Source organism: Helianthus annuus, chromosome 2 (genome assembly GCF_002127325.2).
Source record: "Helianthus annuus cultivar XRQ/B chromosome 2, HanXRQr2.0-SUNRISE, whole genome shotgun sequence".
Lineage (NCBI taxonomy): Eukaryota > Viridiplantae > Streptophyta > Magnoliopsida > Asterales > Asteraceae > Helianthus > Helianthus annuus.
This window is the reverse complement of record NC_035434.2, coordinates 78,000,090-78,022,626: the sequence shown is the minus strand read 5'-3', so window position 1 is coordinate 78,022,626 and position 22,537 is coordinate 78,000,090. Positions and strand designations below refer to the sequence as shown.

At 35.5% G+C, this 22,537-nt stretch overlaps 1 protein-coding gene, 1 long non-coding RNA gene and 3 other non-coding genes across 7 annotated transcripts; 1 reads left to right on the top strand and 4 right to left on the bottom strand.

Moving 5' to 3' along the window:
• The first annotated feature begins 284 nt into the window (after window positions 1-284).
• Window positions 285-2,579, top strand: LOC110904357. Of its 3 annotated transcripts, XR_004886420.1 has the most exons (5): window positions 285-1,213; window positions 1,307-1,601; window positions 1,944-2,003; window positions 2,088-2,168; window positions 2,298-2,579. It is a non-coding gene; the product is annotated as an uncharacterized LOC110904357 (long non-coding RNA). The 3 variants fall into 3 exon arrangements; XR_002572493.2 differs by lacking the exons at window positions 285-1,213; window positions 1,307-1,601 and adding an exon at window positions 1,753-1,862; XR_004886419.1 differs by lacking the exons at window positions 285-1,213; window positions 1,307-1,601 and having other exon boundaries at window positions 1,739-2,003.
• Window positions 2,580-5,314: 2,735 nt separating this feature from the next.
• LOC118490052 lies at window positions 5,315-5,399 on the bottom strand. The gene has a single exon (XR_004888058.1). It is a non-coding gene; the product is annotated as a small nucleolar RNA R44/J54/Z268 family (small nucleolar RNA).
• Window positions 5,400-5,440: 41 nt separating this feature from the next.
• On the bottom strand, window positions 5,441-5,511 carry LOC118490050. The gene has a single exon (XR_004888056.1). It is a non-coding gene; the product is annotated as a small nucleolar RNA Z267 (small nucleolar RNA).
• Window positions 5,512-5,587: 76 nt separating this feature from the next.
• LOC118490051 lies at window positions 5,588-5,680 on the bottom strand. The gene has a single exon (XR_004888057.1). It is a non-coding gene; the product is annotated as a small nucleolar RNA R44/J54/Z268 family (small nucleolar RNA).
• A 13,507-nt stretch (window positions 5,681-19,187) lies between these two features.
• LOC110892847 (probable calcium-binding protein CML46) lies at window positions 19,188-20,023 on the bottom strand. Its single transcript, XM_022139990.2, has one exon. It carries the CDS (start codon window positions 19,911-19,913, stop codon window positions 19,389-19,391), a length of 525 nt encoding a protein of 174 aa, XP_021995682.2. The 5' UTR covers window positions 19,914-20,023; the 3' UTR covers window positions 19,188-19,388.
• Between the last annotated feature and the right edge of the window lie 2,514 nt (window positions 20,024-22,537).

Below are 22,537 nucleotides of genomic sequence, written 5' to 3'. Positions count from 1 at the left end.
GGGTCTACGGATCATGTTTCCCCTTCCTTCATTGAACATTGGGTTGATAATATTATTGTTGTTTAGAAAGAAAAAAATTATAAAAAAATAATTAAAGAAGATTGGGTTTATTAGTTTATAATCATCATATATTATTTTGCACAGTTAACTCTAATTTGTTGATTAGATTCTAATAATAACTTTCAAAATTCATGTTGAACAATCAAGCTAAAATTGTTTTTTCTAAGAATTAATATGATTTTATTTATCGTTACATGAATAAATCAAGCATACAGTAACACATGTGGTTGTTTGTTTATTTGACATAAGTACTTTTTTTGTAAGTTTCTTTTAGGGGACTCGGGGCGTTCTCGGGTGGTGGTTGCGGGTAACACTTGGCATAGAACATTTAGTACATGATCATGTTGGCGAGCCTTTAGGTAGCCATGTTTCTGCCTTTGCTACCTTCGTTATGTTTATTATATAAGAATGATTCTATCTATCTATATATACGCACACATGTATATCCCTTTTTGACTATAGTTAGTAGAAAAAAATGGCAGCTAACTCAGCTACCAAATGAGTTTATCTATTCTGCACCTCATACGATTGGAGTTGCAGTGAGATATGCAAATCCGTAGAACGAATTAAAGTTCATAACAAATGTGGTGAAAATTATGCTGCACTTTGGAACCGACACACATTAATATGTACAAAAGAAAAGACAAGTGAAGAATACACGACAATCATGGAGATGACCACAGTTAGAGAGAAAAGCAAGTGTGAAGTTTGAATATATATATGCTCCTCGACCAATCGAAATTGCTAAAGCTATTGGTATGGATGATGCTGAAGCTATAATTTAAGTTGGTATCAAATGTATTTTTTTTTTATTTGTAATTGTTTGTCACCTCTATGTTTACATGTTCATTCAGGTCACCTTTATATCGCCACATTTTAAGAACCTATTTTTTTGTTCACTCTGGTTGTTTGCTTATGGGGTAAATGTGCACATAAAAGTTTTGAGGTTCTATGCATATGGGGTAAATGTGCACATAAAAGTTTTGATGGGTATTGACTTTCAACGTGTACCGTTTCGACGGGAACCGTTCGTCGAAGCGGTTCAACCCGTACCGCTTCTACACGTACCGTTTCTACCTGTACCGTTTCGACCAATACCGTTTCGAATCGAACTGTTTCGACACGAACCGTTTCTAACCGTACCGTTTCATAAGTAACTGGCTTGAAATTGGCAAATTCGTATTTTTCCATTCGTATATTCAGTTTATGATCAATTGGAGAATGTTTTTTCTTTATTTTGTAACAGGTGCATTATTGGAATTCATGAAGTTCCGAAAGATTCGGCTTTAGGCAGATTGAAAGGAAGCGACAATGCGATAATTAAGTTCTTACATTGTTACAATTCCGTGTAAACTTTTAGTGACCTTTTTTATAGCGACTGTATCAATTAGTCGACGAAAATGTAACTGCAGGTGGAGATATGCAGTCGGTGTTATGAGCACCCGAACCTGTTGGTGATTCAAGGTGCAGGAGCAGGCAATGATACTACATCATTGATCTTCAGGATCAGTTTCCATTTACAAATACTGGGAAATGATTTGGTAGTTTGTTGATCTTATTTCATGCCACTATGTTTTAAGTTAAGAGAGTTACATATTTGGTCTGCAAAAAAATTATTATTATTTTAAATTTTTTTGATTTTTTTTTTTTTTGTATTTTTGTAGTTTTTTGATTTTTTTATTTTTTTATTATTTAGCCTATCATGCCTAAATCCATCTTGAGAAAATCCCATCTTGACTTAAACCCATCCTAACTCATTTCTTAATAAACCCAACCCACCCATTCTTGATGAAGTTATAATGGTGAGCATGAAGTTGGATTTTTATTTTGTGTAAAAGATAATAAACTTACTTAATGTGTTATGTTTTTCAAACCCTTTTCAGATAACCGGTGAAGAAGCCATTGAAACTGCTAAGCTTCTTGCACTGAAAGAAGGCTTGCTGGTATGATCATATATGTTTCATAAAAAATGTTACAAATCCATTTTTCCGAGATTTGTTAAATTGTCTGTGAAATGGGTCGTGTAGTTGGGGATATCATCCGGGGTAGCTGCTGCTACCTTAATTAAAATCGCAAAATGACCAGAATACGAAGGAAAACTCATTGTTGTAAGATGATCTTAGTCTCCCTCAATTTAAAGTTTCAAGATTCATCAAAACATGATATATTGTAGTCAGTTGAATTCAGTTTCTTAATGCTCAATTTTATTAACATATCGTTTTACTGGTTTGTACCAGGTTGTTTTTCCAAGCTTCGGGGAGCGTTATTTGTCAACGGTGCTATTTGATTCTGTGATGAATGAAGTACAAAACTTACCAGTCGAGTGAGTCATTGATCACAAGGCGGAGTTGTAAGACCGCGTGTTATTTGGCTGTGAAAGAACATCTTTCTTTTTATTTTAAAGAAATTATACTTACTTGATTATCAACTGAACCAATTGTTGTTGAACTGTTTTAAAGTATTTGATTATTGGCCAAGAAATGGTTTCTAACTAAAACGTATGAACAAATACAAGGCCATGATGGTGGTTCATTGGCAAATGCAAAGCCTTTAAACAGCTCGGAAGATTGAAGTTTTGGGTTCAAGTCACATAAACAACAAAGAACAAAAGAAATTTGTCGTTCAAAAAAAAAAAAAAAACCATGACCTATGGACAAAACTTCTTTACTTGCAAAAAAACCCATTTTAATAATCACCAGTTATCGTCTCATTCCTCTCAACATGAACCCTAATTTCACACATCATTCTCCCCTCTTTACATCATCAAAAAGATATTAAATTTGTGTTTTCCATCAAATATAATATACCACTTCGATAGATTCAACTTCTGTAATCAACGTGTAATTTGGTTTTAAGAGGATTTACCATATATTTCATATGTTTATTTGAGTCTTTATGGACGATCTGTATTAATTTGGGAAAAGTCTCTTAAGTTCTAAATTTATTAATTCTTATCCTCGAATAAATCCCCTTTTTGTCGTTGCTAAACTAACATGTACCTTAAACATTATTTGCTCATGTCATCGAACAGACAATATGCATCCTTAAGTAAATTCAGGGCAAGTATCATGCGTTTTTAATTATCACGCCACGAGTCCGAGACACTTCTATGCTTATAGAATGCTCGAAAACAAAGTATGCACTTTGTCGTTAACTTATCTAATACGTTACATTATTTAAGTTTATTTTAATTATACAGTTGTGAGTATATAGGATTAACATTGAAATATTGAATATATATCCTCACAAATTTTATAAAAAAAAAAACCCTTTTAACAAAATTAATAAAATATTAATATCCTTAAAATAGGGCGACCTGTAGGTACCACGGGGTATAACCTAGTATGTCTAATAAACAAAGAAATTTTAATGCTCTTTTTCCGATGCGTCGTTTCTTTAAGATTAAACCTAAATGGGCGTTACATTGCCCAATCGTGATTCCTGATTTTGTAAATGCGTGATTACGTTCATACGTGATTATAGTTTATCAACATGCATGATATGGGTTTTGAGTTCTATAACGTGTGTAATTTCATCTCATACACATCGTTCGTTTAAGAATATTATACGATAACCAACCTCTGAAAACTAAATATATAGAAAGAATCATTTAAAAAAACCAACTATATCTCTAAAAAACTAAGAATTGTTTAAAAAAAAACTAAATATATCAAAATTACGTTTACAAAATATATTTTTATATGTAAATCAAATTGAGTAAACTATCAAAATGGTCCTTAAAGTTTGATCACTTTTATCACATTAGTTCAAAACTCAAGCCTTTTTAAAACAGGGTCCATGTGGTTTTAAGTTTGTACGTTAGCCTTTTAAAATTCATCTTTTCTATCTTTTACACATATCTTTTCTATCTTTTACACATCATACGTTAAGAAATATGTACATTAACCAACCTCTAAAAAACTAAATATACAGAAAGAATCATTAAAAAAACTAAATATATCTCTAAAAACTAAATATATAGGAAGAATTGTTCGAAAAACTAAATATATCAAAACTATGTTTACAAAATATAATTTCACATGTAAATCAAATTAAGTAAACTGTCAAAATGGTCTTTGAAATCAAATTTTAAAAACCTTTTAAAACTTGGTATATGCGATTTCAAGTTTGTACGTTAACCTTTTAAAATTCAGCTTTTCTGTCTTTTTTCTCCTTTTTAATGAGGAACAAAATAGTCTTCCAACACTTTATTATAACAAATTAAAAAAATTTGACCATTTTACCCTTCATTAAAATGGAGGAAAAAAGACAAAAAAAAAAACTGAATGTTAACTGAAAAATCTAACCAAGTTTTGCTTTTGAATGAAAATCACAACAAAACTGAAACCATAAAAACAGATTCAGAAGGTTTAAACTTTAAACTAAAGTGACAAAAAATGAGCAAACCGAACATTTTCGTAGTTTACTCAATCAAATATTATGTTAGACATATTGTTTGGGTCTATTTTTTCTAATTCACTCTAAAAATGAAATAACATAAAAACACTATAATCAATAGCGTATTTACTAACCTTAAATAACACTGCAATTAACTCTTAATAAAGTACAGTTCATGGTTCGCCTCAGAGGTAGTGACAATATTTGCATTTCATCACTATTTATTCTTTTTAAACATGCAAACGAAATCCATCACAGGCGAACTGCTAAACTTTTAGTAAATTTAAATATATAAATTGTTTATATATTAATTTGTAACATGATAATGAATAGTATCATCTTTCTTTGTCTTTTGTTTATATATATTAATTTGTAACATGGTAATGAATAGTATCATCTTTCTTTGTCTTTTGTGGCTTTTTTTTTACATTTAGTTTTTTTTTTGTAACAAACCTTGGATTTTTTTTACCATTTTGCCACAAAAGTTAAACAAGTTTAGTTTTTTATTAGTTTTTATTTTATGTTTTTTTTTCTGGATTTGGTCATCGTTCGGTTGCTACTTAGTAATGTGTTTGGTGGTCATAATAGGTCCATCGGGGTTTTTTTACCCCCTCACCTTTCTAAACGTGTCGGTATAAATTTGACTTCATCTACTTTTTACATAACGTGAGTCACTTGATGTTAAAAATTTGTGGTTTTACATTACGTTTTTTTTTCTCGGTTTTGATTGTCGTTCGGTTGCTACTTAGCACGGTTTTTACGTCTTCACCTCGCAACGCTTGTAGCATGGTTTTACGTCTTCACCCCACAACGCGGGGAATTAAGACTAGTTAATTACTAGTTGAAAAAAGTATAAAAAAAATCAGAGATATTCCCACAGACAAATCATCATACTCCAATGGAATGCAGATGTCCCTGTCTTATCTATCATCATCTTCTTTAAATTATTAAAAAACTTAAAAAATTAAAATGTTTAAAAATCAAGTTGCCTCAGATAAAATTCTTTTCATTGTGTAAACTCAAAGTATATTTATAAACCATCATTGGCAACAATTAAAATGAGGGAATAAAACAAAATAACCAAACAAACGAATTTTATGAAGATATTAACAAAAAAAAAAATCAAATACATGCATCAGAGAGATTCCCATTACAGACTTGATCAATCCTTACTCCATAAACAGAGTTCTGATGTCCCTGTCTTTTTATCTTCACTTGCATTCACCAGAAAAGAAAAAAAAAAGATAAATACAATGAAAGAATAATACAAGAATTGAAGAAAATTTTATGATAAATTGTTGGGAGGACAGTTGAAGATGAAATTGGAGAAGAAAGCGAGGGATTTATAGGAAGAGAATAGGGTTTATGTGTTCATGGTGTGTTTATACATGAGTTTGTGAGGCGAAAGTGTTTGGTGTTTTTCTAGGGCACCACTTCAATGTTGGGCCGAATGGTAAAACTTATTTGGGCCATTGGTCGAATCTATTTGACTTTTTATATTCAAAAAGAAAGTTTTATTTACTAATTCATGGATTTTTAATTTTAATCATTTTTAGTTCTAATCAAACAAACGTCTTATTAAGTTATTTATTATTATTATTATTATTATGATACCAATTAATGGATTTTTATTCAAACAAACGTCTTATTAAGTTATTTATGATTTTTATTTGTTTATGTTGTCACGTTAGTCTAGTGGCGTCTTAAGGATGTAATAAGGCTTATGCACCATTAGGTTTTGGATGCAATTTTAACAAGAGGTGTTTCCTAGATTTATTGGGTTTCGTTCCAAATTAGTGTATAGACATTATAGCTTAGTGGAGATGGATATGATTGTGTGGTTTCATTTGTGACGCGATGATACTCCAGTGGTCCGTTAGTGATCCAAATTTGTCGTTCAAAAAAATTCAAGTCTTTTTATTTTCTTTTCCTTATTGTTTTCCAAATAAAATCAATATACGTGATTTAAAAAAAAAACAAAGGATAAGATAATTAAATTATATACAAGTTTTAATATATTGTCTTAATAAAGTAAGTAATATTGTTTAACTATAAAACTTACTTAGGATTTACTTACTATTCTGTAAAAATTACTCTATAGTTTAGTAATATTTCACAGCTACTTTTTGTAAACTGTAATTTGTGATTTTGTGGTTTACCCAAACTTACACTTTGAAACCCTATCTTTTATTCTTTGTTTAATGGCACCCTGTAATGGAAATTTCATTGCACTTTGACACTCACAGTTCCTCAAACGTTTGGTTGAATGTTAAAAAAATAGTAAAAGACTATAATACCTTTTTTTTTTCTATTACAATATGCGTCCATGTGGTTATTACAATCACTTACCACCCATAACCCACGACCACCTACATCATCCCCACCACCATGCATCACCATTGTTCATCGCCATATCACATCCACAACGTGACCACCAAAAATTATTGAAATTTCAAACAGAGTAATTAAAATTCATGTTTGACCTACAAAACAACAGATAATATTCAAGAGCCAAAGCACGATCCTATGATCAAGAAATAAGCGAAAGATTGAACTAGACTCTCCCCAAAGATAGTGAATCTTGAACACCTATACATAACATCTGATCAAGTGCATGGCAAACATCTGTTGAAGACTTGGAACTACTTTTCAAGAGTACAAGCATATGTTGAAGATAGGGATGAGATTTTTTACCGAAATACCGGTACCGTACCGATCATAAACGGTACCGGTATCGGTAATAGATTTTTCGAAATTCATTATCCGTAAAAAACGGTATCAGTATAGGTGTTTTTCGGTAAATACCGGTATTAATACCAAATTTAATAATGAATTCCAAGGGGTTTTTAGGTTGGATTACGAAGAGTCCAAGTCCAACTAATATTACTGGCTACTACAATATACTGAACTAATATACAATAAAACCTAAACCTAAAATCCTTTATTTAAGAATCCAAAATCCAAATCTATCTTTTCTTCAAGGTATTCAAATAAATCCAAATCCATGTTTCATGTTTGCTTCTTTTTTTTGTTTTCTGCTTTAACATTTATATATTGCAATACACCGGTCAGTCAGACATCAATGTTTTTTTGCTTTAATATGCCAGACATCAAGAAAACATTATTTTTTTAATACGTCGGTCAGACATCAATGATTTCTTTTTGGAGAGTGACTTTCTATATACATGACTTAGCTGTCACCGGTCCCATCAGCCCCGTACTTGAAAACGCGATGTTCTATCAGGCCCCGGCTCCCGCGCAAGCTGATCTCCCCCCGAAAACCATATTGCACCCACACGAGAGACTCACTGGGGTAACAGTTGGGTAAAACCGGGTACGGTCGAACCGTACCCCGAAAACCATATTGCACCCACACGAGGACCGCACCATGCCTCGATAGGATACGGTCCATTATTGGGACGTCCCCACCCCAAATAGCCGCAGCCGGGAGTCGAACCGGCGACCTCACAAGGAGGAAACCGGCCCAACCAACCACATGGGGACCAACTAGGCTAGGGGAGGGGATCGGTCACACATCAATGATTATTAACTTGATTCTGAAGTACTGATATTTATATTAGTTTAATCATTCATGTTTAAACTAAATAATTTATTAACTGTTAATTGATTTTGTGTTATCCTTCATATTTTTATTAGTTTAATCCTTCATATTTATATTAGTTTAATCCGTCATGATTATTAACTTGATTCTGAAGTACTGATATTTATTAACTGTTAATTGATTTTGTGTTATCCTTTCGTATGATATTAGTTTAGACTGATTCACACACATTTGGTAAAAAGCATGGAATTCATTGAAGTAAGTTAATTTTTTAATGGTTTGGTTATAAATTATCAATTTATCTTTTCTTATTTTTAGATTTCTAATATTTTTGCGTTTGATTGTGTAGGGAGACGATACTATTGTTGAAGAAACCACTTTTTTCGAACTTGATGGCGACTCGGAATTGGGTAATGTGGAAACAAATTCCAAGAGAATGAAAGCATCAAATGGGAAAAGAACCCAAAGGAAAGCTCAAAAAGTTGGTAGAGAAAGGGCACCCTATTGGAATTACTTTGATGTGGTTTACCTAGAAGAAAAAGACGAGGTTAAGCGAAAGTATGGAAGGTGTAAGTCTTGCAAATCTCATATAAAAGTCGATCCAAGTAGAAACGGTACGTCCGGTGTGTCACACCCCCAAAATCCACACGCGGAGTATCACCGCTTGGAAGCGTGACTGACCAGGATCAAGCCACCAATCATATTGAACAATGTAAATAGTAAATGTAATTCAACCAAACCAATATGAAAGGTGTTCAAGACATAAGTATTTTCAATATTTAGCGGAAGCATAAATGTAAACCCAACATAAGTATAAAGTTTGAAATGTCATAAATGTTTAACAACGCATCCATGATCCATGTCCACAACGACCGCGCCTCCCTGTACAAGCTCCATGTGTACCTAACGACCTGCAAGGCATGTAACAGAGAGTCAACAACAAAGTTGAGCGAGTTCACAGTGGGTTGTTTAGTTATAGTGTTCATTTCGTAAATCGTTTGTTCGTTTAGTAAACCATGTATCGTTTATGCTTGTATCCCGGCCCTCCAGGCATGTTTGCGAAGATTAGTGGGAGTTTCCCATGTATTGAAGACTAGTTATATTTGTATCGCGGCCCTCCAAGCATGTGTGCGAAGTTTAGTATTAGTATCGCGGCCATTCCAGGCATGTGTGCGAAGATTCGTATTTGTATCGCGGCCATTCCAGGCATATGTGCGAAGAGTAGTATTTGTATCACTAGTCTAGCAGTAACTATAAGTGACCTTCCCCTAACGAGGTCAGTGATTCGTAATTCCCAATAACAATGTAGGTGCAAGTAACCATTCAATCCCATTCCCTACCCCGGGAATCTCATGCCTTGGTAAGAGTGTGAACTCACATTGGTTTGCTCGGCAGATACACAGAAAGGTCAATCAAGCTATATTGTGGTCAACCACGTCCTAACATAGTTGTACCATACAAGTCAGGTTCGTATTTAGGTAGTGCATGTATGTTTTCTACACACATTTGCATACACGTATTGATCATGGTACACACACGTATAAATACTTCAGTTAATCAATAGTGCACATACACATCCAATAGCCTCATCTACGTAAATAAGCAAAGTCCAAGTATGCGGCCCAAATAGTTGGGCTCGTAACAGCATGCAAGTCCAAAACAGTGTGCACGTGTATATGGTCTCGAGTCGAGACTAGAGATCCCGAGTCGAGACTGTGCGGTCTCGAGTTGTAGCCTACGAGTTCTCGAGTCGCAACTGAGGAGGTCTCGGGTCATACGTTCATCACTCGAGACTAGGTGGTCTCGAATCATGTCTCGAGTCGCAACAAGACTCGCAACCATGATCTCGAGTCATGTTGTTTGTGCTGGTGTGGTGTGGTCTCGAGTCGAGACTGTGAGTTCTCGACTCGTAACCCGTGTCGAGATCATGAACGTAACATATTTCCTTATTTACAGCTCATTTAGTTCCGTAACAATTGCAAACAACTTTGGCAGTTTCAAACCGGATCAAACAACATTCAATTCAGAAATCAATCATATTCATTCAACCCTAATCATCATCTAATCAAGAACAATTAATCAATATCACACGGAGCATACGATCGGATCATGTGATTAACGAGTTCAAAGACTATCATGCAACCTATTGCTTATCAATCCCGAATCAAACTAATCAAAGCCAACCCTAACCGTTTCATGACATATATCCTCCTTGAAATCAAACACATGTTCCAGATTTACGAGCACAATTTCATTTATAATTTTACTAGCATAGCACCCTAGATATTACATAGATCACAACAATCACAACTTGATGTTTCATAACAATTTAACAAGACACTAACCAGAATACAAGATGGAGCCGAGAAGGTCTTCGAGAGAGAGTGTTGTCGTCGGGTTCAAAGGAAAACGAGAGAGAGAGGGAGAGGCGATTAGGGTTGATGTGTGTGTTCTTGTTTTGCAAGTAATGAGAAAACTAAACCCCCTAAAGGTTCATGTATGCACATAGGGAGTGGGCCGAACCCATTAATGGGCTGCCCTTGGTCTCGAGTCGACCAAGTATAGTGAGCCGAGAGAGATAGGTGTACGGCCCCAAAGGGCTTGTGTGATTAGGACAAGTGTTACGCAACTATACTTAAAGCATTCACATAAAATCACGTAGCACATAATATAACAACCTCGTAACATACACTAAAATCAAGCACATCAATCAATCAAGTAATGTTCATACAAGTTGTGTCAAAACACAAAGAAAGGTTCTGGAATACGAGTTGTCACACGGTGTTCGCCAACACTCTACTACTTGTGAAAAGATTCCTTATGTAATTGCTAAGAAAAAACAAAATAATTTAGTGTTTAAAAAGGAAGCTAATGGGGAAGGTAGTGTTAGTGTTTGGAAACATGACGAGGTTAGAATAAAAAAAGCTACGCTAGACTTGTTTATTGTTGGTGAACTACCTTTTAAGCTTATAGAAAATCCAGCTTTTGTTGAGTACACTAATGCGTTAAATGGAAAGGTCAATTTGCCCTCACGACATAAATTATCTAAGGATATTAGGAATATTATGTAGAGGAAAGAAATAAGTTGATGGCTTATTTAAGTAAACCAACTAACACCATTTACTTGACCACCGATACTTGGACATCATCATGTCAAAAGGTTAACTATATGGTTGTAACGGGTCATTTCATAAATGATGACTGGGTAATGCATAAGGGTATGACATGGCCGTGAATTGTTAGATTGTATTCACGGTTGGGGGATAAAGAATGTCATGACAATGAGTATTGATAATGCCTCTAGTAATGATAAGATGATTAATCTTTTGGTGAAAAAGTTGTCTAATTTGTATGATGGTGGAAAACATTTTCATGTTAGGTGTATGGCACATATTTTAAACCTTATTGTGAAGGATGAATTATTGGAACATAGCCATCATGTTGAATGTTTACGAAAGGCCATTAGGTATCCAGTTATTTTGTCTTTTTCCTCAGGAGCAAAATATCAGATGATTTATTTTTGGACCAAAATGGCAATAAAATGACAAAATAACAGGATTTTATTAGCCAAATATCAGATGATTTATTTTTGGACCAAAATAGCAATAAAAGTGAAACCACTGGGATTCAGATTTAAAATGTTTAAGTTTTGGACTAAAGTGATCAAACCTCAAGGACCAAAATGATAGTTTATTCTTTTTTAATTAAACAAACTTTTTTTTTTAAATTGTATTGTTAGACAACAGCTATAAACAACCACCCAATACCACCGCTCCATGACCATAAATGTAATCTAGTGTATGTATATATCTATAGTTTAATATCACAAATAAGAAAATACCAAATGATAATTATTGTGTATTTTTTAGTGATCATCAATAGAGATAATCTTGGTTTGAACATTGTTAAAATTTAAACAAACCAACTCGACATAATTTGACCCAACCTGTTTTAACCCGTATCAAATTAAACATGTTGTAAATCAAGTCGCTCTGACCCATTACCTAACCTGACTCGCCCATCCTCCTAGGCCTATTATAAACCATTAAAGAAAATGTAAATTTTTATTTTTATTTGAATTCCATCACAAAATCCATAAATTTCCGATGAGAAACAAATCCTGCCATTAATTATGAGGAATTTAAAAAATATTTTTTGCAAGTCCGTACTTGATTATGCCGCCGGAAAAAGTATATGTCCCAAAATTAATGATCAGAATTCAAAACAACAATGATCTCTTGGTCTAGTAGTCAAGAGGGAGGTGTGAAGATTTGCTTCTCTTGAAGGTCCCGGGTTCAAATCCAGACAAAGGGATTATAATACTAACTTGATGATACTAACATACTAACTATTAAGCCGGTTAGCGACATACTAACCGTACGCAGTTCAAAAAAAAAGTTTAATGATCAAAACCGATTTAAGTCTGCCACTAAATTTCTTTTTTTTTAATTAACCAGATCAAAAGCCAGAATTTCTATTTCGAATTCAGTTAACCTATCACAAATATGTTGGATCAGTTCTATTTATACATGAAGGAAAACATTAAAACATACCTGTTATGGCAGACAGTGCGTTGGAGAATCCAGTAATGGAGTTCGACATGCTTGTCATCGTGATCTGGTTCCTCCTTAGGATGCTAACTGATGATGGGGACTTAGAAAACCGAAAAGGGTATCGGTTAGGAGAGGAGGTCGAATTATGATGTTATGGCTAATGGGGTGTGTGTAATTGTGTAACTGAGTAACCCCTTAACCTCCACATAATTCTCCTTATATAAACACTCAGGAGGAAACCTAATTAGTTAATAAGGGTAATATGGTCCATCAACAATTACCAACTAATTATTTAATAGTTCTAATATATTTTGATCTCTATAATGTAAATGATTATGATGACTATAGATTAAATATTAATACATAATATATTTAATCTTACATTCTCCCACTTAGCCGAGTAATCATTTACTATGAGTATTAGATAAGCCTGATCAGGAGTTAACACTCATTTTAGCCTTAAACAAGTACTATAGCAGAAAAATACAGCCGTTGAATCATTATGCGACTCAGGACCCCCATTAATCATACTATAGCCTTAATTTAAAACCTAATCATCATGATTAAAATATGCGTAAGCCCTTTGTTTGATTTTTAACTTTATTTGTCTATATGCCATTATACCGGTTGAACATATTCTAATAGACATACAAAATCAAACTGAGGAAATTTCATTAATCATAAACATAAGCTAGTACAATATGCTCAAATAAGGTCTTTACTAAATCCCATATTCCGAACATGTTCTTCGTAAACCTTAGGAGGGAGACCTTTAGTCATCGGATCCGCAAGCATATCCTTAGTACTAATATACTCGATATAAAGATTATTTTCCTCAACTCGTTCACGTACAAATAGATATTTTGTATCGAGATATAAACCAACTCCAGTCGAACTGTTACTGTTCGAGAAACTAACGGCAGCTGAATTATCACAGTAAAGCTTCAATGGTCTAGAAATGGAGTTAACGATTTTGAGTTCAGTGACCAGATTTCTAAGCAACATTCCATGACAGGTTGCGTTATAAACAGCAATGTACTCTGCCATCATTGTGGAAGTTGTGGTCAACTGTTGTTTATGACTCTTCCAAGAGACAGGGCCGCCTGCTAACATAAAGATATAGCCCGAAGTGGATTTCTTGTCATCTTTGCATTTTGCAAAGTCAGAATCAGAATAGCCCACCACTTCTAAATGATCACTTCTTCTATAAGTCAGTTTATAGTCTTTCGTCCCTTGCAGATATCGAAGTACCTTCTTAGCTGCTTTCCAGTGATCTAAGCCAGGATTAGTCTGATAACGGCCTAGCATTCCAGCAATATAAGCGATATATGGACGAGTACAGACTTGAGCATACATCAAGCTCCCGACTACTGACGCGTAAGGTATCTGGCTCATTTGCTCCTTCTCAACCTCTGTTGTCGGACACTGGAAAGAACCGAAAACATCTCCCTTAACTACTGGAGCGACGGAGGGTTTGCACTGTTACATGTTGTAACGTGTAAGGACACGATCTATGTAAGCCCTTTGGGACAATCCTAAGATCCCTTTGTTTCTATCTCGATGAATTTCGATGCCAATGACGTAAGAAGCATCTCCGAGATCCTTCATGTCGAAGTTATGCGAAAGTAACCGCTTCGACTCATGCAACATGTCTAAACTATTACATGCCAATAGAATATCATCTACGTAAAGGACAAGTATAGTAAAGTTAATCCCACTCATCTTGAGGTAGGTGCATTGATCCACTTGATTCTTCATAAAACCTTGCCTCTTCATGACTTCATCAAACTTGAGGTACCACTGACGTGATGCTTGTTTTAACCCATAAATGGATTTCTTCAACTTACAGACTAGATGCTCCTGACCTTCAGGTTTAAAGCCTTCAGGTTGTTTCATGTAAACATCTTCGTGCAAATCTCCGTTAAGGAAAGCGGTTTTAACGTCCATCTGATGTAACTCCAAATCGAAATGAGCTACTAGGGCCATGACGATCCTTAATGAATCTTTACGAGAGACAGGTGAAAACGTCTCTTGATAATCAATTCCCTCTTTCTGAGTGTAGCCCTTTGCAACCAATCTCGCTTTGTAGCGTTCAACGTTCCCATTCGGATCCAATTTTGTTTTGAACACCCATTTGCATCCTACGGGTTTGACTCCGTTGGGTAATTCTACCAAATCCCAAACGTCATTTTTCTTCATGGATTCAAGCTCATCAATCATTGCTTTATTCCATTCAGAAGACTGATCACTGCTAATGGCTTCATTGTAAGAGATAGGATCATTGAGCTTTCCGGGATCCATTTCAGTCAGGTAGGTAACATAATCATCCCAATTAGTAGGCCTTCTTTGCCTAGATGACCTCCTGAGTGGATTATCGGGTACAGCGTTGTCTTGGTTATGAGCGTTTGATGTGCCTTCGTCATGAGGTATAATGGGTTCTGATTGTAGAGGTGAATTTGGAGTTGGTGCAGTAGCTTCAGGTGCAGTAGTTGCATTGGGTACAAGAGGAGTAATCGGAGTAATGGTAAGCGACGAGTCTCTCCCCCCCGCGTCTTGTACTTCTTGCAATTCTTCGTAAGGGTTGGTACTGCTCCCACTGACCTTGAAATCCTCCAGGAACGTGGCACACTTGGTTTCAACAATACGAGTGACATGGGAAGGACAATAGAAACGATAACCCTTAGAGTTCTCAGGATACCCGATAAAGAAACAGGGTACTGTTTTAGGGTCAAGTTTCCTTAGGAAAGGATTGTAAAGTTTTGCTTCAGCAATGCAGCCCCATACTTTCATATATTTAAGACTCGGTTTCCTTCCTGTCCAAAGTTCATAAGGAGTTTTAGGGACAGACTTAGAAGGAACTCTATTGAGTATATGAACAGCTGCTTTTAACGCTTCAGTCCAGAGGAATAATGGTAAATTAGTGTTGGCTAACATACTGCGCACCATGTTCATAAGGGTACGGTTTCTTCTTTCAGCGACACTGTTCTGCTGAGGTGTACCAGGCATGGTGTATTGGTTCACAATCCCCTGGCCCTTACAAAACTCATAAAATGGACCAAGAGCTTGACCCACATCAGTATGTCTTCCATAATATTCACCGCCTCTATCTGATCTCACAACTTTAATCTGACGATCTAATTGCTTTTCAACTTCAGCCTTATAATCTTTAAAAGTTGTAAGAGATTCAGATTTCTCCTTAATAAGATACAAGTACATGTAACGAGAATAATCGTCAATAAAAGTGATCAATGAAGTATGTCCTGTTATGCCAGCGATTTGGTAAGGACCACTAATGTCAGTGTGAATGAGTTCTAATAAATTAGAACTCCTAGTGGCACCTTTCTTATTCGCTAATGTCATTTTACCTTTAAGACATTTGACACATGTTCCAAAATCAGAGAAATCGAGAAGAGGTAAGACTTCATCCTTTACGAGACGATTTAATCGTTCTTTTGAAATGTGGCCTAAATGCTGATGCCACAACATGGATGAAGTCTCTAAGTCTCGTTTCTCTTCCATCTTTGTGAGTGATTCATTAATGTTATATGACAACAAAGATTTGGAAAAGTTATCTTCTAGTTCTAATCTATAGAGACCACCATCCAGAACACCAGTACCATAAAGAACAGAATCATAGAGGATAGAGAGTTTGCGATGACCATGGGAAACAATAAAACCGTCCATGTCTAACTTTGGTCCTGATACAAGGTTCCGAGTTACCTCAGGAACATATAAGGTATCATAAAGTTTAATACATAAACCAGTTTTCATAACTAATTGTAATGTTCCAATGGCCTTCACTTCTAATTCTCGATCATCCCCAACCTTAAACGTTCTTTGGTTTCTTTCCAGCTTCCGGATTGAAAGGAATCCCTGAGTAGAATTGATAACATGAACCATAGAACCAGAATCAAACCACCAAGAATTAGCAGGAACACTTAAATTATAGGACTCAAGTATCATAAAATAATCGTTACCTTTCTTAGCCATCCACTCCTTAAAGTCAGGGCATTCCTTCTGCATGTGTCCTGTCTTTTTACAGAACTTGCAGCGGATACTGCCTAAGGAGTTCTTAGAGCTGGAAGGTGCACTTGTATTAGAATTAGGATTAGGCCTTTGGACTTTTGAAGCATCCTTCCTCTGATAATTGTTCTTCCTTTTCTTAGAATTGGAGGTAGTGAAGTTTGCAACATCAGTATGGCGATCCATCCTCATACGCTCTTCCTCCTGCACGCACATAGCGACCAGTTCACTCATTGTCCATTTGTCCTTCTGAGTGTTGTAATTGATCTTGAATGCTTCAAAGGACGAAGGAAGCGAAGTAATGATGAAATGAACAAGGAAACCATCACTGATTTCCATTTCCAGCCCCTTCAGCTTATTGGCTATGTCATTCATCATCATGATGTGCTCGCGAATGCCGCTCCTCCCATCATACTTAGTTGTCACCAGCTTAAGAATAAGGGTACTAGCGTGTGCTTTAGACGTCCCCTTGAACTGCGCCTCCACAGAAGCCAAGTAGGTTTTAGCATCTTCAGAATCAGGAATAGCTCCCCTGATAGCATTGCTTATGGACTGCTTCATAAACATGAGACACATGCGGTTACACCTAGTCCACTTTTCATGAAGTATCTGCTCAGCAGCAGTACTCTGAGTGGTAAGGTCCGCTGGCTTATTCTCCCTAAGAGCGTAATCAAAATCCAGCAGCCCAAGCGTAAGCATGAGAGCATCCTTCCATGCAGCAAAGTTATCACTAGTCAAAGATGGAATCCCCTGATTTGGTGCTGATAGTGGAAATAAGATGAGCAAGTTATGATACTAAGGAAGAAGTCCTAATGTGATCTAAGGGCACGTTAAACTAAGGCAGGCATAAATAATGACCATTTTACATTATGAAGCTGTGATATTATCTATTACTAACATCAAAATAATAGACTTAGTTAAAATTCTACTTAAACGAAGACAAAACAACTTTGGCCAGAAGTGTAATCATTTAAGCATATGTGCAAAGTGGTTGTAACAAATCAGCTTTGGCCAGAAATTGAAACAATCACTTTAGTTATGCACTTGTTAAGTATGCCATCTATGAAAGAATTAAATCAGCTTTGGCCAGATATTAAAACATTCATGCTTATGATGCACACTTAACATAGCTTTCGTAATACTTGAATGATAAGTAGATGTATCAAGTCAGCTTTGGCCAGAAATGATACATCAGGAGCTCATTCAAGTTAAGCTATTTTGGTTTTGCAAAACATTATCTGATTCTGATTAATTAACTAAAAATTACAAAACCAATTATTTAATAGCAAACTACCCGTTAGCGCGGATCAAACTGAGTTATGAGATCTCGAGTCATGATGAGATCTCGAGTCGCAACCACAGTCTCGAGTTATGACGTTATGGTTTCGAGTCGCAACCTTTGTCTCGAGTTATGACGTTATGGTCTCGAGTCGCAACCTTTGTCTCGAGTTATGACGTTATGGTCTCGAGTCGCAACCTTTGTCTCGAGTTATGACGTTATGGTCTCGAATCGAGACCTTTGAGCCCTTATGATTTCGAGTCGAGACCTTATGGTCTCGAGTCGAGATCTGCTGGTCTCGAGTTGTGAAGGTTTAAGGACCTGATGATTTCGAGTCGAGACCCTATGGTCTCGAGTCGAGACTGATGATCTCGAGTCGTAATCTGATGATCTCGAAGCTTCCTGTCAACAACTGTTAATTGTGATAACGTAACTAAAAATTCGAAATCTAAGGGATTATGAGATATTATTTCCTGTTTTAAGATGATCTAATTTTATCAACATATTTCGAAAAATTTGTAACTGTTTATCTTTTAACAGTTTTTCTAAAATCTTTGGAGGACAAAATCAGATCAAAACAGGAAAAAAAACACTTAATAACCCGAATCATATTCCAAAACATAATAGAATTTTCAAATTTTCCTAAGAACATGATGAACCCTAAAAATAAAACATAAAATTCTGGAACCCGAAACCTGAATTTTAATAATTTTTCTAAACAGATTTCGGCTAAAACATAATCCAGTTAATTTCGAATAAACATATGATTAATCTTTTTCCGAAAACAATGATCTCGAGTCGATATTCATGACTCGAAACCGGCTGTGACGGTTTTGAAGTTATAAAAAATCCGTTTTCCAAGTTTCAATCCCAGAAATTATGGATACGAAAACAGAACTGACTAATCAACATATGCTCTGATACCACATGTTGGATCAGTTCTGTTTATACATGAAGGAAAACATTAAAACATACCTGTTATGGCAGACAGTGCGTTGGAGAATCCAGTAATGGAGTTCGACATGCTTGTCATCGTGATCTGGTTCCACCTTAGGATGCTAACTGATGATGGGGACTTAGAAAACCGAAAAGGGTATCGGTTAGGAGAGGAGGTCGAATTATGATGTTATGGCTAATGGGGTGTGTGTAATTGTGTAACTGAGTAACCCCTTAACCTCCACATAATTCTCCTTATATAAGCACCCAGGAGGAAACCTAATTAGTTAATAAGGGTAATATGGTCCATCAACAATTACCAACTAATTATTTAATAGGTTCTAATATATTTTGATCTCTATAATGTAAATGATTATGATGGCTATAGATTAAATATTAATACATAATATATTTAATCTTACAAAATAAAGTTGGAAGAGTTCGGTAACAATATTGACATGTTTTACAATTAATGAAATGAAAGGTCACCCTCATAGAAAAACATGTCATATTGTTTCAGTTGGGTGGTACATACAAAGTTTAGTAACATTCATTGAAAATAGATAATAATGGAAAATCATAAAAAACAGTCTTCCATGAGCTTCAAAAACTCTCTGAAACTAATCTTGCCGTCTTTATCCACATCATATCGATCAATCATCCGTCTACAATCGCTTCCTGATATTCGCCGACACGCCATCTCAGAAAGCGCGTATTGCAACTCCTTCTCATCTATATAACCATCTTTTTTTATATCAAACACACTAAATGCTTCCTTCACTTCATCCAAGCTTGGCTCATCCTCATCAAACAAACCTAACAAGTCCTCTGAGCTGGTTATTACGTGTCTATGATCGTTATGATCCCAGCATATCCCTAATCTATCCATAACTATCTTTAGATCTACTCGTAGCGACTTCTTGCCACCCTTTTCTAAATGGCAAACCTTGATCCTGTCGTGGGGTTGAGCCGCGGTGCAGGTGGTGGTTCTTGTAGCCATGATAAACCGCCACATGGGCCGCGCCCAAAGAGAATAACAATCATGTAATAATATCACCCATTCTACAAATATGTATAGGATTGTGATATATTTGAGCTCCATGGTTTCTGTGGGTGTTTGCTAGATCTAATACTCGTTCACAAGATGAACATTTAAGAGATAGTTTCATTTCTAACTTCCATGTTATATGTAGAAGCTTTTTTTTGTTAATTAGTCTAAAGAATACGCATCATGCATTCAGGAAATTACATACCACCTCACTTGGTTTAGAAAAATATCACAAGAAATTGATGGAAATTGACTTTTCTGTCCATTTTCATAATTTTCTAAGCAGTATGAAGCTTCGTGGTATCTTCCATGGAGAATTTAAGAAATAATATGTCTTTCTCAACTATTGTCATGGTCGCACCATAAACATGCATTAAATTTGATGTAGTGTGTGTTAAGATAACGAAGAGTAAAACACGTTGATTCTGCGAATACTCGTGTTGATCTTCCCCAACCCCCAAAATTCAACCCAAAGGGCACAGAATTTGAAGTGTAATTTGAGTAAAATCGAAATTCAAGTCTGACCATCCAAATTACAAGAGAAAGACATAAATAGGGATAAAAATTCGAAATGGGCCACAAAAAAGGCCATCGGCCAAACACAAGCCCAAAAACAAAATGCCCAAAACACTTCAAAAAACATAAAAATATAAATAACTAATAGAAATAAGGGGTTTTTGGCCCGGACGATGACCAAAACAGACCCCCGTAGCCCAAGTTAGAGTCATTTTAGTGAAGCCCTTTTTGTCACACGATCTTGGGCCTCCAAATATAAGATGACCCACTCCTCCACACTTGGACCCGCATCAAAATTCTTCAAGAATGAAACAATAGTTGACCAAGACAAACCGGGTCTTCCTTGTACAACCTTGTAATTGTTTGCAACCTTCCTTTTGATATTAACTATGATCTTGTTCTTGATTTTGTGTTATCTAGAGCAAGTTCTGACAAAAATTTAGAGATCCAACAGGTAGTTTCCCTGTACCTTCTTGCAAATGATCATATGAAGTAATCCAATTGTGGAAAGTAGATTAAATTTGAATTCTCAAATGGATTGAAGGGAAGTTTCATCTCACTTAAACTTCTTGCAATCTACTGTATACCTATATCAGACAACTGAATGAAAACAAAACAAAGAGATGAATCCGCAGATGGCTCGCCTGAGTTTGGCACAAGAACATTGGATTCTAGAGTGGATGTATGGAGCGGATAGGGTAAAGACGGGTCAAACACACCGGGTTGGGTTATCGCGAAGGCAATAGCGAGGCGAGGAGCACAAAACAGACCAGGCAAAGAGCAAAATAAGCTGGCAAAAGTATCCGAATTGTGTATTAGAATAGGGAAAATTTTCATAAAGATAATTACCAAAGAAAAAGAAGTCTTAATAGATGAACTAAAAAGGTCTAAAAGGCTTGTAGTTTTCGGTTCCCTTAACAAGAAACTTGTCATCTATGATCATAATGATATTTTTCAAGTCTCCTCTTAAAATTAAGTACTTAAGACAAAATCGTTTTGTGGTGATAGTAGGACATTGCACACGGTTGTAGAGAATTGATAACGTAGAGGGAGACTAAAAGACTCTTTTTTTATTATTACATTCCTTACAAAGCGCTCCATAAAACTCGCAAAAATGAGTTTGAAAAAAATTGGCTTGATCTAATTGGCTCGTATAAAACTTCTACCTGAATATCAATACAAAACAAATGAGTGTCGCCAAAGATTGATTCAATCGGCGCACCATTGGTAAAGACGCCGTCAGAATACTATTTGTGGGTAATCTCTTTTCTCTTGCGACATTCGTGGAGTTTCCATGCTTGTAATCCAGTCCGTTTTCACTTTCGATGTAATCCAATCTATTATCTATGCAATAAAAGTTGTGACCAAACAACGTATTGCTGTTGTTTGTATATTACTTTGCAATCATATTGATCATTTGATCTCTAGATTGTTACTTTTTATTCAAGGTATTATATATATTGCACTAGGTTTTTACCCGGGATTGCTTCCTGGGCTCGGGAAACTTAATTATATTAATTACTATTTGTTTCTAATACGACCACATTACATCAACCATCTCATTCGATTCAACAACAATGTCTTCAAATCACCGGATTAGATCAACGACCCATATTAGAGGTCAAACAAAAGCACAACATGACCACATGAATAATATCATTTCCACTTTTACTTCAATGCACTTACATGATAGGGTGATTTGGGATTTTGTAAAAATCTTTGTTTTTGTACTTCTTTACAAAATAAGATGTTGACCAAAATTCAAACAGATGTTGACCAAAAGTCAATCAGATGTTGAGCATAAACACTGATTCTATAACAACTGACATTACAGACACTGATTATATTCAAACTACTGATACATAAACACTGATTCTTCATTCCACTGTTGTAATCTAAGGACTAATGTTGAGCATCAGTGCTTTCTTCAAAGGGTGATCAGATCTTGAATGGACAATGCTTTGATCTTCAACAGTGCTTGGATCCCATCAGTAGTTTGAGCTTTAATTTTTATGCTTCATCAGTGCTTTGACTTAACAGTTGTTTACAAGACCAGTACTTAGAGTATATCAAATGTTGGAGACACTGTCAAGGGGAAAGCTTAGTGTAAACACTGCTTATTGTGGATCTTGTTGAACTGATATCATCTGTTCCTCTGTAGG

What these genes read in the sequence shown, in the direction of transcription:
- LOC110892847 (XM_022139990.2), bottom strand. Translation starts at nt 19,913, where the DNA reads ATGGAGCTCAAATATATCACAATCCTATACATATTTGTAGAATGGGTG.